This window comes from Ptychodera flava, assembly GCF_041260155.1.
Source record: "Ptychodera flava strain L36383 chromosome 23 unlocalized genomic scaffold, AS_Pfla_20210202 Scaffold_24__1_contigs__length_23054250_pilon, whole genome shotgun sequence".
Lineage (NCBI taxonomy): Eukaryota > Metazoa > Hemichordata > Enteropneusta > Ptychoderidae > Ptychodera > Ptychodera flava.
In genome coordinates this window covers 15,471,545-15,485,784 of record NW_027248278.1, presented here as the reverse complement: position 1 = coordinate 15,485,784, position 14,240 = coordinate 15,471,545, and the positions used below count along the sequence as shown (strand labels likewise).

The window sequence follows — 14,240 nt, the reverse complement described above, 5'->3', positions numbered from 1 at the left end:
TTAAAAGATTTATGCGACTAAATATTTTAACTTAAATATTCAATTTAATTGAAAACTTGCTCCCCAATCATGAGAAACAAATTTTGTCCATTGGATCGACGATTATGATTATAATACAAATTACGACGTTGTGTGAAATAAAAAAACGCAAAAACTTATCTGTGTCTGCAAGCGACGTTGTGGACATGAAATGACTAGAATTGCAAGAATACTATTTTTGTGCCTATCTTTTATTTGTCTACCGGACTTCTACTTGCTATCAGCAGTCAGAGATATGCGACAGTCAGTGGCGCGATGCTCTGTTTTTGGGACGCGGATGATTCGGTGATGTGACGCAAATTTCTCGCATCATGATGGCGATCTTAGGAATAGGTCCGACACCACGTTTTACTGGAGATGGTTTTACGTGTGACTTCGCTAAAACATCCCTCGCTACTCTTTGAACACCAACCAAATTTGTCCTATGTGGGACGTGAACATGTCCTACCGACGACTAATCAGGTAACTTCGCACATGACTTTTGTATTTTCATAATTACCTATTTTGTGCAAGAGGTTAAGTTATTAATATTTGTAACAACCTTCATAACGCTTCAGCTGTTACATGCTGATCGTTCGTTTGGTTCGGCGTTAAACATTCGCATTTTTGCTGACATCTCTCAAACACACACTACAGGAAATTCCCCGCTCATAAAAAAACCCCACCGAATCAAAACTTAAAAATACACTTCAGCCCACTCCTACTAACCCATTCACGAACGTTTTTGCACTGTAACCAGAGATGGCTATGCAACAAGGGGGATTGTCCGTGACTAACGCCTTTTGTTTTCCCAGAGCAGCAAAACAAACGATGCATATAGCGTTGGGTGATATCCGGGTGCAGACTTCTAGACTAAATTCAGTGAATTCTATATTATGATCAGAATCATATTTTCTGAAGCTGATATGCTGATCTATCAAATTTTAACCTCGACTTCATAATTTGGAAGGGACTAGACTGACTCCCAGTCACTTAGCGTGTCTCGTCAGAGCAGTTACTGTCCGGCCAAGGAGTCACTCTGTGATCTAAGCACCAGCCTACCACCAAAGCCTGACAGTCTGCTGAAGTTGATTACTTTACGTTTTTGTGTTTGATATTTCAATATATGCCCACAGATTTTGGGCAAGTGTGGGAGGGGACGTGAAGCTGTCAACTACGCTACCTACTATAAAACTGACCCTGCATAGTTCAACTGATATGTTTAACATACATTGTTATAAAGCCTTGGAAGATGACTTCTTATAGTCACACTGTGCGTGAGTTGAACGCAACGCTTGTAGTATTTCAGTGTTTGTCGAAATTCGTGTTTTCTTCAGCAGAATATGCTGTTTACCATTTGAAGTTATGTTCATGAATATGGTAATTGTTTTTACATATCATCCAGGCCAACGATTTTTAAACCATGATTGAAGTTGCGGAAACTTGATTGTCGGTTAGATTCAGTGTACCTGACCCAGTGTCGGTCGGTAAAACCTGTCTATTATAAAACATGATCTATAGCTCACTGAAACCCCTGTCAGTAGTCTAAACAAATAAATCTGGTGCTCTTTTTTGTCAGATATCGGCAAGAGAATGACACCTGCAAGTGAAGAGCTCTATAGCCCTGTATGTCAGCGTCAAATTTCTACCAAGTACCAGTGTCTGTAATATCGTAGCGTCGTTTCGATGACGTGGCAAGCAGTTTTTGCCGTCATATCTTGATGCTAGTCACCAACACTGAGACCAAAAATATTGCAGGGGGGAATGAATTCAGATTTTAAATTCCTCAAATTAATAATTTCACTGTAATTGCTGTTTTCAGGCAAAGATGAGAAATGTAGAGTCAAACCTTATATAGGAATAATTTTATATAACTTGAACTCGTCTGAGTGCAAAAATTATGATGAAAAACAACAGAGGTCATTTATGAAAGCAACCGGACTTACAGTTATGGACGCAATATATTTTGAAAAGTTGTAAAAAGTGGCCCTTAAAATGTCGTGTCGGGTTTCGCCATCGTTTGAAAAAGTCGGATCGAAATCAAGCTCTGGTAACTTGAAAGTGAAAGTTTGAAGGTTTACGTCAAGAAGTTTCAGAGAATACCCCCTCCAGAATACTCAGTATTCGATTGAGTCACGCCATGAGTATGTGCACTTTGACATCGGGAAATTTACCGAAGACACCTGCTCTGGCTCCAGGGGCAATGTCAAAGTTCATCGAAGTACCTTAAGTAGAAGTATGGGTCGGTAAAATCCCGACTATTTTGAACATGATATATATCTCATTAAAACTATTGTACTTTGTAAATAAAGCTGGTGGGGTATTTCGTATGACATTGACAAGTTGGGTTTTATTGCAGCCTTGTTTACTTTTCGACCAAACACGGCCAATACCCATTATTCTGTAGTTCTGCAAGAAGACGATCGACACCATTCTATCATAGCCCATTGCAAAATGAGAGAATTGAGACTAGAATTCAGTCAAGTTGCAAGAAAAACTAGTAGTGTCACGGACACTCACGCCATTTGTATTGTTTTGGTCACAGTCGTGACTAAGGGCCTGTCTTAGTCGATGATTTTAAACCACAAAGGAAATAATCTCTCTCTCTCTCTCTCTCTCTCTCTCTCTCTCTCTCTCTCTCTCTCTCTCTCTCTCTCTCTCTCTTCTCACAATACCATTTATCGTCATCTTTTGTATTCTTTTTGACATATACATTGATTACATTGTCAGTAGACATATTTGTATGAAGCACCATTTCCCCATTCTCTGCAATTAACTGCTTGTAAACAATTAGTATAATTTGAAATAAACCGGAGTTTTCATTCAAATTGTCTGAATAAAAAGCTGAAATAAGGCCTGTAAAAGAACACATTCTTATGAGACTCATGCCACTGAATACTTCCTCTATAATCTTCACTTTTAATGGAACACCTGCTCTTACAACATGAGAAACAAATTCTGTCCATTGGATCGACGATTATGATTAATGGCGACCTCATGGAATACAGAAATAACGCAAAATCTTTATCTACAAGCGACGTTGTTGACGTGAAATGACTAGAATTGCAAAAAACAAACAATTTTGTACCTATCTTTTATTTGTCAACCAGACTTCTACTTGTAATCAGCAGACAGAGATATGCGGCAGTCGATGGCGCGTTGCTATGTTTGGGGACGCGGATGATATGGTGATGTGACGCAATTCTTGCGTCATAATGGCGATCTTAGGAATAGGTCGGACGCCAAGTTTTACTGAAGATGTTTTACGTGTACTTCGCTAAACATCCCTTTGTACTCTTTGAACACCAATCAAATTTGTACTATATCGGACATGAACATGTCCTACCGACGTCTAATCAGACAGCTTGCTACATGATTTGTTGTATTTCATATTAAACACACATATTTTGTGCAAGAGTTTAAGTTATAAATGTTTGAACCAACCTACTTTATGCTGCAACTGTTAACGTTATGATCGTTCGTTTGATTCGGCGATTAACACTCGCATTTTCGCTGACATCCCGCAAACACACAGTACAGGAAATTCCCGGCTCATATGAAAAGAAACAAATCAAAACCTAGAAATACACTGCCGCCAACTCCTACTAACCAGACACGAAATATTTTACGCTGTAATCACAGATGATTATTCAACAGGGGATTGTCCATGACTAACACCTTTTGTTGTCCCAGTGCAGCAAACAAACACTGGATATAGCATTGGGTGATATCCGGGTGCAGACTTCTAGACTAAATTCAGTTAATTCTACATAATTATCAGAAACATCTCTCTCAAGCTGATTATAATGATTTAACATATTTTACGTCGACTTCATAATTTGGAGGGGACTAGACTGACTCTTAGTTACTTGACTGGTCTCGTCAGAGTAGTTACTGTCCGGCCCAGGTATTCACTCATCGATCTAAGCACCAGCCTACCCCCAAAGCCTGACAGTCTGCTGAAGTTGATTCCTCCTCATTATTGTGTTTTGATATTCAATATATGCCACAGATTTGGGACAAGTCTAAGAGAAGACGTGAAGCTGGTAACTACCCTACCTACTATAAAACCGACCCAGCATGGTTCAACTGTCATCTTTAATATAAATTGTTATAAAGCCTTGAAAGATGACTTCTTATAATCACACTGTGCATGAAGTATTTCAGTGGTTGTCGAAATTCGTGTTTTCTTGAACAGAAATTATGTTTACTATGTGAAGTTGTTTTCATGAATATGATAATTTTTTGACACATCCTGCAGGCCATCGATTTTTAAACCTCGATTAAATCTTGTGGAAATTTGAATGTAGGTTAGATATAGTGTACCTGTCCCAGTGTCGGGTGGTAAAATCTGTCTACTATAAAACATGATCTATAGCTCACTGAAACCCCTGTCAGTAGTCTAAACAAATAAATCTCAGTGGTGCTGTTTTGTCAGGTATCGGCAAGTGAATGACACCTGCAAGTGAAGAGCTCTATAGCCCTGTATCTCAGCGTCAAATTTCTACTAAGTACAAGTGTCTGTAATATCGTAGTGTTGTTTCGATGGCGTGAGCAGCGGTTTTGCCGTCATATCCTTATACTAGTCACCAACACTGAGACCAAAATTAGACGGGGGGGGGGGGGGGGGGAGTGAAACAGCAGGTCAGCGTAAGAAGTGTTTGCAACGATCGCGACTGATATCAATGGAGAGAGTGCATGATTTTACAGAGATATCGACGTATATGACACTGTTAGTTGTACTGAATTCGGAGAGTTGGTTTCAGAGTACGTGATTTCTACTAAAAGTAAGAAAACTGGCCTGCTATCTACACATGCAAATGTTGATACCATTTGATATCACTGCATGAGAGTATTCCAAAAAGAGCCTACATATAATTTACATTTAAAAGTTTCACTGTAATTGCTGTTTTCGGGCAAATATTAGAAATGTGGAGTCAAACCTTACACAGGAATATTTTGATATCACTTGTACTCGTCTGAGTGCAGAAATCCTGATGAAAAAAAACCCAACTGGTCACTTTTGAAAGCCACCGGACTTGCAGTTATGGACGCAATATATTGTGAAAAATTGTGTAAAATTGGCCCATAAAAATGTCGTGTCCACTTTCGCCACGTTTGAAAAAGTCGGATTGAGATCAAGCTCAAGCAACTTGAGAGTAAAAGTTTGGAGGTTTACGTCAAGAGGTTTCAGAGAAATACCCCCTCCAGAATACTCAGTATTCGATTGAGTCATGCCATGAGTATGTGCACTTTGAAATGGGGAAATTCACCGAAGACACCTGCTCTGGCTCCAGGGGCAATGTCAAAGTTCACCGAAGTACTTTAAAGTATAGGTCGGTAAAATCCCGACTATTTTTGAAGTTTTACTGAAAATGGCTTGACGTTTAACTTCGCTAAAACATCCCTCGGTACTCTTTGAGCGCCAACAAAATTTGTACTATGTCGGACGTGAACATGTCCTTCCGACGTATAATCAGACAGATTCGTACATGACTTTTGTATTTTCATTTTAAACATACCTACTTTGTGCAAGAGTTGAAGTTATTAATGTTTGTAAAAACCACATTACGCTTCAACTGTAAACTTGCTGATCATTCGTTTGGTTCGGCGATTAACACTCGCATTTTCGCTGACATCCCGCAAACACACAGTACAGGAAATTCCCGGCTCATATGAAAAGAAACAAATCAAAACCTAGAAATACACTGCCGCCAACTCCTACTAACCAGACACGAAATATTTTACGCTGTAATCACAGATGATTATTCAACAGGGGATTGTCCATGACTAATACCTTTTGTCGTCTCAGTGCAGCAAATAAACACTACGGATAGCATTGGATGGTATTAGGGTGCAGACCTCTGGTAAATTAAGGTTATTCTATATAATCATGACAAACATATTTCTAATGCTGAAGTACTGACTTAACATATACTGTAGTTTGACCTCGACTTTATAGTTTTGAACAGAAAATAACTATTCGAAATTGCCTTATGCACTTAAAAAATTGTCCCCTCTCTCAGTAACAACTGACATAGTTATTGAGTCAGATATAAACTGTCATCGATGTGAATCCATGGCAGATGAGTTGATGTCATCACACTATGCGTGAAATCAGTTAATGGTGAAATTTGTATCTCATTCAACAGATCGTCCTGTTTATCATGTGATGATGTATCAATGAATGTGATAATTTCTGGTTTGGAAATATATTGCAGACCCACGATTTTTAAACCAAGGTTACATTTAGTGGAAACTTTGATGTCAAAGGTCATTTCGATATAGTGTACCTGTCCTAGTGTCGGTCGGCAAAACCTGTCTATTTTTAAACATGATCTATAGCTCATTGAAACCCCGTCAGACGTACAAACAAATAAATCAGGTGTCAGATATCGGCAAGTGAATGACATCTACAAGTCAAGAGCTTAATAGCCCTGTATCTCAGCATCAAATTTGTACAAGTGTCTGTACTATCGTAGGGTTTTATCGGTGGCGTGACCAGCTCTTTTACCGCCATATCCTAATACTATTCACCAGCACCGAGACAGACATAAGACAGGGGGAATTAAACCAACGGGAAAACGACGAGACTGTTTGCAACGATCGCGACTGATATCAATGGAGAGAGTGCATGATTTTACAGAGATATCGACGTATATGACACTGTTAGTTGTACTGAATTCGGAGAGTTGGTTTCAGAGTACGTGATTTCTACTAAAAGTAAGAAAACTGGCCTGATATTGTTATATCTCTGCATGATAATATTACAAATACTCAAATTTATAGTCACTCTGTAATTGACGTTTTTGACAAAAGATGGGAAGATGTATGAGAAAAGTGGACACTAACACAGGAACATTCTAGCATCACTCGTAATACTTGTCTTAGTGCAGAATTCCTATAAAATCCAACAAACTATGTTGGAAAGCTACCAGACTTGCAGTTATTGATAAAAGAATGCTTGAAAAGTCGTGAAAAAAATCGCCCTTACAAGTGCCCTATCCAATTTTGCAATCATTTGAAAAATCGAGTTGAATTCAACCTCAAGCGCATGGAGAGAGAAAGTTTGGAGCTTCAGGCAAACACGTTTCAAAGAATTACTCCCCCACCTTAAAAAGTATTCGATTGAGTCACGCCATGAGTATGCGCACTTTGGCATTGAGTAATTCAGACACAAACCATTTAAATCAGTTAGGCTCCAGGGGCAAAGTCAAAGGTCATCTAGGTACTTAATCATCGTCGGTAAAAACCCATCTATTTTTGAAAATGATGTATATATCTCATTTACGCTATTGTACTTAATGTAAATAACGCTGGTGGGGTATTTCCTAGAACAATTGCAAGTTTGAGTGCCTTGTTTGCTTGTCGACCAGACACAGCCAATACCCATAATGCTCTAGTTGTGATCAGCGCCATTTTATCACAGCCCCAGTGCAAGATGACAGGATTGAGACTAGTTCTGAGTTTAGGAAACAAAACAAACTAGCAGCCTAACGGTCACTTACACCATTTGCATTATCTAAGTCAAGTATTGTACACTGAAAGAGAAAAATTATCATGATCGTGATTATGATCATCGTCATCAACATCATCATCATTAATCATCATCATCATCATCATCATCATCATCATCATCATCATCTCGTTCGCTCTCTCTCTCTCTCTCTCTCTCTCTCTCTCTCTCGCTCTCTCTATCTCTCTCCACATATCTCTCTCTCTCTCTCTCTCTCTCTCTCTCTCTCTCTCGTCCATTTCTCGTGATCTTTAGTATTTTTATATGACGTAAACAGTGATTTCATTGTCAGTAAACAAATTTGTGTGAACATCATTTTCCTGTGATTCAAATTTATCCTCCAAATTTAATGATAACTTGACAATCTGATGAAACGGAACAGCACATCGTAAAAAAAACTTGTCCTGGTACGACAAATCAAAGTTTGGCATAAGAACATGAACTGCCGTATAATTTTCAACACTTAATTATTGCCGTAGAAGTCAATTAGTCATTACGTCGTTCCGTTAGGCACTATACATTTCCTTTAGTTTTACTTCACCACTTCATACATAGGGTTATTCAAAAATCTGTACATGACACAATCTCTCATTGCATGTGTTGCAATAAGCTGTGATTGGATGAACAAACAATGGCTAGTTCTCTTCAGCTTTTAACACTGGCAGGCCGGGTCATTAGCACGATTAAAACGTGCATTGCTGACATTACTACAGAAATGACAAAAGCTCGCCTATTGGGAGAACTGAGTATAATATGTAGTCAAGATAGTAGGAGAATGTTTTTTTGCAGAGCTGCTATCCATGACAATTGAATGACAACCTCCTTCTTTATTTAAACTATTAATCAATGCAAAAAAGATTTACACAAATGGCAAAATTTGTCTTAAAAAGTCCGATAAATTTCCGTAAATCGCTAGCTCAGGCGAGACCTTTATTTTAAATATATTATCTATTGCAAGCCTAGTCAAAAAGCAAAACTTTGTTTAGCAGGATGCAAACTGTGTAGTTTGATAACAATGAGTGATTTGGTGTTTCTCTGTACTTGTACTCTTTGTCTGTTTCTCTTGTGTCATAAGACAGTGTTCTTCAAATGCTTTAATCACGCAAAGTCTCGTAAAGTCTCATGCAGGAAAGACAATGTCTGTCTGGATAGTCACGTAAATGGTGCATAGAAGGTGTAACACTAATTTCAGTTTTCTGTTCAGTTTTGACATGAACTCTGGGTAGAAATGTCAAGGAAATGTTCTGGGACATTGAACCTGATGCCGTCGAAATACGCTGAACAGGCGCATACGTTTTGTAAATTGTGCTTCTGAAATATGAACATATGTCTTTCTGATGTAAGGTTGAGAGAATCTAAGTACTGACGACAAGTTGAACCTCCTCTGCAAAGTCATTGATCTGTTTGCTGAAATTTCGAAGGGACTTCTCGGCAGCTTGAAAGTGTGACGTAATATCGTAAAGTTCCTCGTCTTCAAGTTTGACAACGCCCTCTCTGAGTAGGGTCGCCAGTTCATTAAACTTGATAATGAGATGTTTCCAGGATGTGATTCCATGCTTAATGACGCCCTCCCAGGTGAACATCATCGATTTGATGTCTTTGATCTGTCTTGTAATCTTAGCGCTCTCTAGAAAACAAACAAATAATAAAAAAGAACGTTATTAAATAATTTGATATTCGACTGTGATGGCGGGAAGTTACTCTGATATCACAAATTTGCATAATTCAATTATGTCAATTGAAGTGCACCGATATGTTGACATATACATATATTAATACTGTAACAAACTTAGGTATAAAGTCGTCTTCATGTAGGGCCACGATATCATTTAAGTAGATCAATATAGGGACAGCAACGCCCAAAGGAGGTATCCTATTGTTGCTTTGTGTGTTTGATTTGAGTTCAATTACTTTCTCTTAAACGTTGGCTAAATATTTCCGTGCCGAGAGCATTTAAATTATTCATCGTCATCATAAAACTATTCCACATATAGTGTCAGCAAAATACACATTACAATCATCCATGTTTCATCCATGGTATTCTTGATCAGTGAATCATGTTACCGAGATGCTTTTCTGAGCGTTTTATACCTAATTTGTTGCAGTTAACATCTGAAATATAACATACTGACCGATTTGGGTGACCACCGTTCCGGCTACGCCACCACCAGTGGCTGCTGCGCCGACTCCAGCGACAATGAATCCGGGTAGAGAGAAGGCCAACATACCCCCAACCATGGCCAACAGCCCTAGGGCGCTAAGCACTTTAAACCCGACGCCAGCAGCCTCGTTCATGGACTTCTCTGATTCCAGGTAGCCAATGATGCTCAATGTTACTTTCTCTGTCTCACTCAACGACTTCGTCAGCAGTGACGTCACTTTCTGTGAGGAACTTTTACACTGGTTGCCAAGTCTAGTCAAATCCTCTTCCATGCAGTTTTCGATATACTGTTTATCGGTTGCTGTTTGCAGAAAATTGAATAGTTCTGATTAAAATGTTAAAGCATATATGTAACAGTAAACATGTAATTCGTTCTATGTTTACTAAGTATGTACTCACTACTAGTTGATTTGACAGTTTAAAACAGGGTAAAAGCAAACTTCATCTTAAAAGAAGGCAAAATGTCATTGTCCTAATTGTTCACTTGACTGTGCTTTAAATTCCATTCAAAGCATGTTGAACTGTGTTCATGGTGTCTACCTCCATATATAAAGCACAATTAAGAAAATAGAATACTTAATTCTTGCGTAAGTAATTGAATTGAGGGAGGGAGGGAGGGAGCTTTTATCAGTAGGTTTCTCACAACATTGCTCCAACCGATGAAAAAACATGATCAAATAAACTCCAATGATTGTATACCAATTAATAGTAATATTCACGTAAGAATTAAGAACTCTGGTTTGCATCGCGTATGTTACATCAAAGGAAAATAAAATACGCTTAATATTTTGAAAGCTTAATTTGACCTGCAAATATTACATCGCAATCATACCTGCTTTTTCGATTTGTTTCATGAGCACTTTGAAATCCCGGAATTGCATGTTGTCTTTGAAGTGCTTCACCAAATCCTGGGTAAGTTCCATTTCTACTATCTCAGATATATATTCGATATCTTCGCTTTCGAAGAGCACCTTGTAGCGTTCCAACCGGTGTTGAAACAGGAAAGTGTCGATGCCTGAGTGTCTTGAGATAATTTCTGCCTGTAGACATTGCAGCATGTATTCACATTGCTTGCTGAAATGCCTGTATTAGAAAAACAATAGTTTTTTTTTAAAAGGAGGGACATTAAAAGAGAATCGAATCAAACACATCTTTTGCATTTTTGTCGTTTTTCGTGGAAGCTAAATAAGTAAAAAACGAACCGATATCAAGCAAGAAGTGATGAATAAAGAGAAAAAAAGAACCTGTCATGAGACTTTCAGAGGTCACAGGCTCAAAAACGAGGAAAAGTGTCTGCTGCATCATAAGAAAGGAAGTTTATATATTATAGCCCAAATGGGTATTATGTGCCCTCGGGCAGGTAACAATTTGTCCGACGTTACCAAGGCAAATGGTCTAGTACCTCGAGGGTACTTACAAGCAATCCCTCGTTTTTGCTATAATGATTATGTGAAATGCCCCATTTACATAGTGCTCAAATATTTATGGGTTTATTTGCAACCATTCCACGTCATTATCAATGTCATCGAACAGTGCATTTGATTAATGAATACCTTTCTATGAAACAGATTTCGAATGTAAAAAGCGGGAATTGGTCGATTTTAATGCCGGGACACTTTAAATTCTGATCAAGCGTCTGCTGTGTCATCAACAGATTTATACGCATCACGTACATTGGGCATGAGACGTTCGATTTATGAGGTTTAAGTAATGAATACTTACTTAATGTTTTTACATTCCTCCAGTAAAATGCGATAAACACGTTTCACTTCACGAATTGCATTATGGGCTTCCCTATCCACGTCTCTGCTCTTAATTTGAATATTCGTAAGCCATATGATGAGGCGTCTAACTTCCACTATGCTCTCACGCAGCACATTCCAGGCAGCGTTGACGTAATCATCGTCGAAGTTCTTTAAAAAGGCCTTGATATCTGCGGCGAATTCTCCTATTAGAGCCATTTTACCTGTTGATCAAAGCAAATGCATAAAATCAGTACTGTCTCAATGATCGACAGACACGAACCTTTGTTTCTCTCATGGAACTGTGATTAACTTTGCAGATAGATCTTCCTATTTGAATCAAATCCCTGAGAAGATGAACTGTATTGAGTCAGCGACGCCAGTTGACGGACGGTAGGGACTTTGGTGTTGTGGTACATCTGCTACAACTCACTGTTTCAGTGTGCATAATTCCTACAAATAGCGGTCATTCCGTTGCCACAGAGTGATAGATATGCAGAGTGTTCATGTATAAAACCTTACTCTGGCTTATCAGGGACCAATAGTAAGGTTGAAAGGGTCATCGTTATCTGAAATAGCTCGATGCCTGAATTATCGAAGGTGGGGAACTCCACACATTGTATACTTTGAATTAACATTACCTGGAATTTGGAAAATACGTGGGCTGAGATCATTGGTGATTCATCCAATGCTGGGTTTGTCCGTCAAGATACTCAAATACAGCTACCTTCAACCACTGTTTAAAACATCCAGGGATAATTATCGTGTGCTGTGTACTCAACGCCATTCCTAAAAATATTTCTTTTCAACATAATTGACGAGTTGAAATTCGTAGAAAACATTAACCTCGTTGTAAAGATTGATATTTTATGATAATACGAGGTTATGTCATGATAAAATCATTACGTATGGTCTTGTTGGAGCCGTCAATGCTAAAAAAGCATCTGCCTGAAATAGTCGAGCAATGACGGCAAACCCTGTTCAAAATACTGTGTGACGGTAATTATTTGAAAGTCAGAGGTCAAATTTCCACCTGGCATGTGACAGATATTGTATTGAGATATACACGGCCCCCTTTACAGCATTTGAAAGAGTTGATTATGAAGGTCATAAAGACGAGATAACATGAGTGTAAACTACCACACTGATTTGCTGAGCAAACTGTTGACTGCCGTTTGAACAGACGATAAATATCAATCACCGTACGTTGGCTGATGAGGATTATGACGCACTTTTCATGAATAAATGGAAAAGATTGTATTGCCATGGCAAATCCAATGGAGATCAAACACAGAATATCATGAGACATTGTCAACAAGGAGTGGATACAAAGGTCAGTAAGACTGTCATCAGACAATAAAGAACAAGAGTCTGCAGTTTATGCTGCCAGAACGATTCATCTGAAACAAACAGTTACCTATCGACTGTCATATTCCTGTGCTTCTGTATTTCGTGACGCATACTACGAAGACATACATACAGAAACACGACAGTAATGGGATCAAGTATCAGCAGGAGCGCACACCATGTTAATAATTAACATACGGAAGTAGTTGATATATGAACGGTAGACTATACTAACCTTTCTAAAGTGCACGCGAGAATTCAGAGTATACCATTTCGTCCACAGCGAACAAGTCTGTCTTCCATACAGAAAACCCTACGCTGAATGTACGTGCCAGCGACCGCATGAAATGGTTTTGGACGTAAACGCTCACTCGCGTATCGAAGAAAGACGTCGCCAACGCGAGGCGTAAGGGTAGAGAGCGCTTCCAACGAATAGCGTTAATCAGGTTAAGAGGGAATTCCCATTTTAAAAACATGACGTCATTGTCGACCTAGATTCTGGAACCGGAGAAACGTATTGGCCTCGAGTCGACCTAGAGTTTGTACAATGTTTCTACTTGTGAAAACAATTATATTGTATATATTTGTCTACTAATGATGTATTCAGCAAAATTTAGCGACGTTGGGCACAGGGTGTCTCATAATGCACGCAAACGAGCGCAGGACTGGTGGCGCACTTCACATTTCATATTTGAAACCGTCCTGTAAGAGGTTCCAAAGTAAATGGTCAAGTTAATTGGCATCGTCCACAGTAACTTAGTGAAATTTGAGCTGCCTAGGTCACACGATTATTAAGTTAATTGGCATTACTTCTGTGGTGAAATATCGACCAGTGTCATACGACATTGATGAGCAATAAGTATCCTTAAGTTTTTTCAAGTTCTCTTTCAGTCCCCCAGTCTTTTCAGGTCCCTTTCAAGGTACTCACAACGTTTTCAAGTCAACCTCAACTCTCCCTTCCCTACAGGGAATCAGTGAACGCGTCATTTGTAAATGTGAAATCACATTACACTGGAATGCAGATAGGAATGGATAGTGTTAACATGCAGCTGTTTGGTTAAAAACAAAGCAAAATGTGAACGTAATCTCGCTCTTTTCTGATGAGTGTGCAGTGGGGACAGTCGGGTTATGCTAGAAGGTGTATATTGCACTGAATTGATATAGTCTTTTAACTTGATAACTTTGAGAGAAAAAATACAATGAATATTTTCACATATTGTCCGAAGAACAAAACTTTTTTTATATTAGCCTTTGTCAGCTGAAGTCAGCATTTGACATGTGTGCATTTGACATGAAAGATATTCTAAATTTTCTTATTGATCAAATCTGTGGCAAATCTGAATGCATTTTTATTAACTAAACAACGCAAATCCGGATACAAATTTTGCACATATGTATCTTTAGAGAGGTAAATGATTAAAAACATGTTAAGTTCTAATTCAGTCTTTTTGATTTG

The 14,240-nt window shown here is 38.6% G+C and overlaps 1 protein-coding gene across 2 annotated transcripts; it reads right to left on the bottom strand.

Annotated features, from left to right (window-relative positions):
- Nucleotides 1–7,858: 7,858 nt before the first annotated feature.
- LOC139124447 (uncharacterized) lies at nt 7,859–13,329 on the bottom strand. 2 transcript variants are annotated; one of them, XM_070690584.1, is made up of 5 exons: nt 13,020–13,329; nt 11,418–11,661; nt 10,528–10,778; nt 9,667–9,996; nt 7,859–9,161 (listed from the first exon to the last, which is right to left on the bottom strand). In XM_070690584.1, the coding sequence occupies exons 2-5, from the start codon at nt 11,654–11,656 to the stop codon at nt 8,890–8,892; spliced, it is 1,092 nt and encodes a 363-aa protein (XP_070546685.1). In that variant the 5' UTR covers nt 11,657–11,661; nt 13,020–13,329; the 3' UTR covers nt 7,859–8,889. The 2 variants fall into 2 exon arrangements, with proteins under 2 accessions (XP_070546685.1, XP_070546686.1); XM_070690585.1 differs by having other exon boundaries at nt 12,079–13,223.
- Nucleotides 13,330–14,240: the final 911 nt, after the last annotated feature.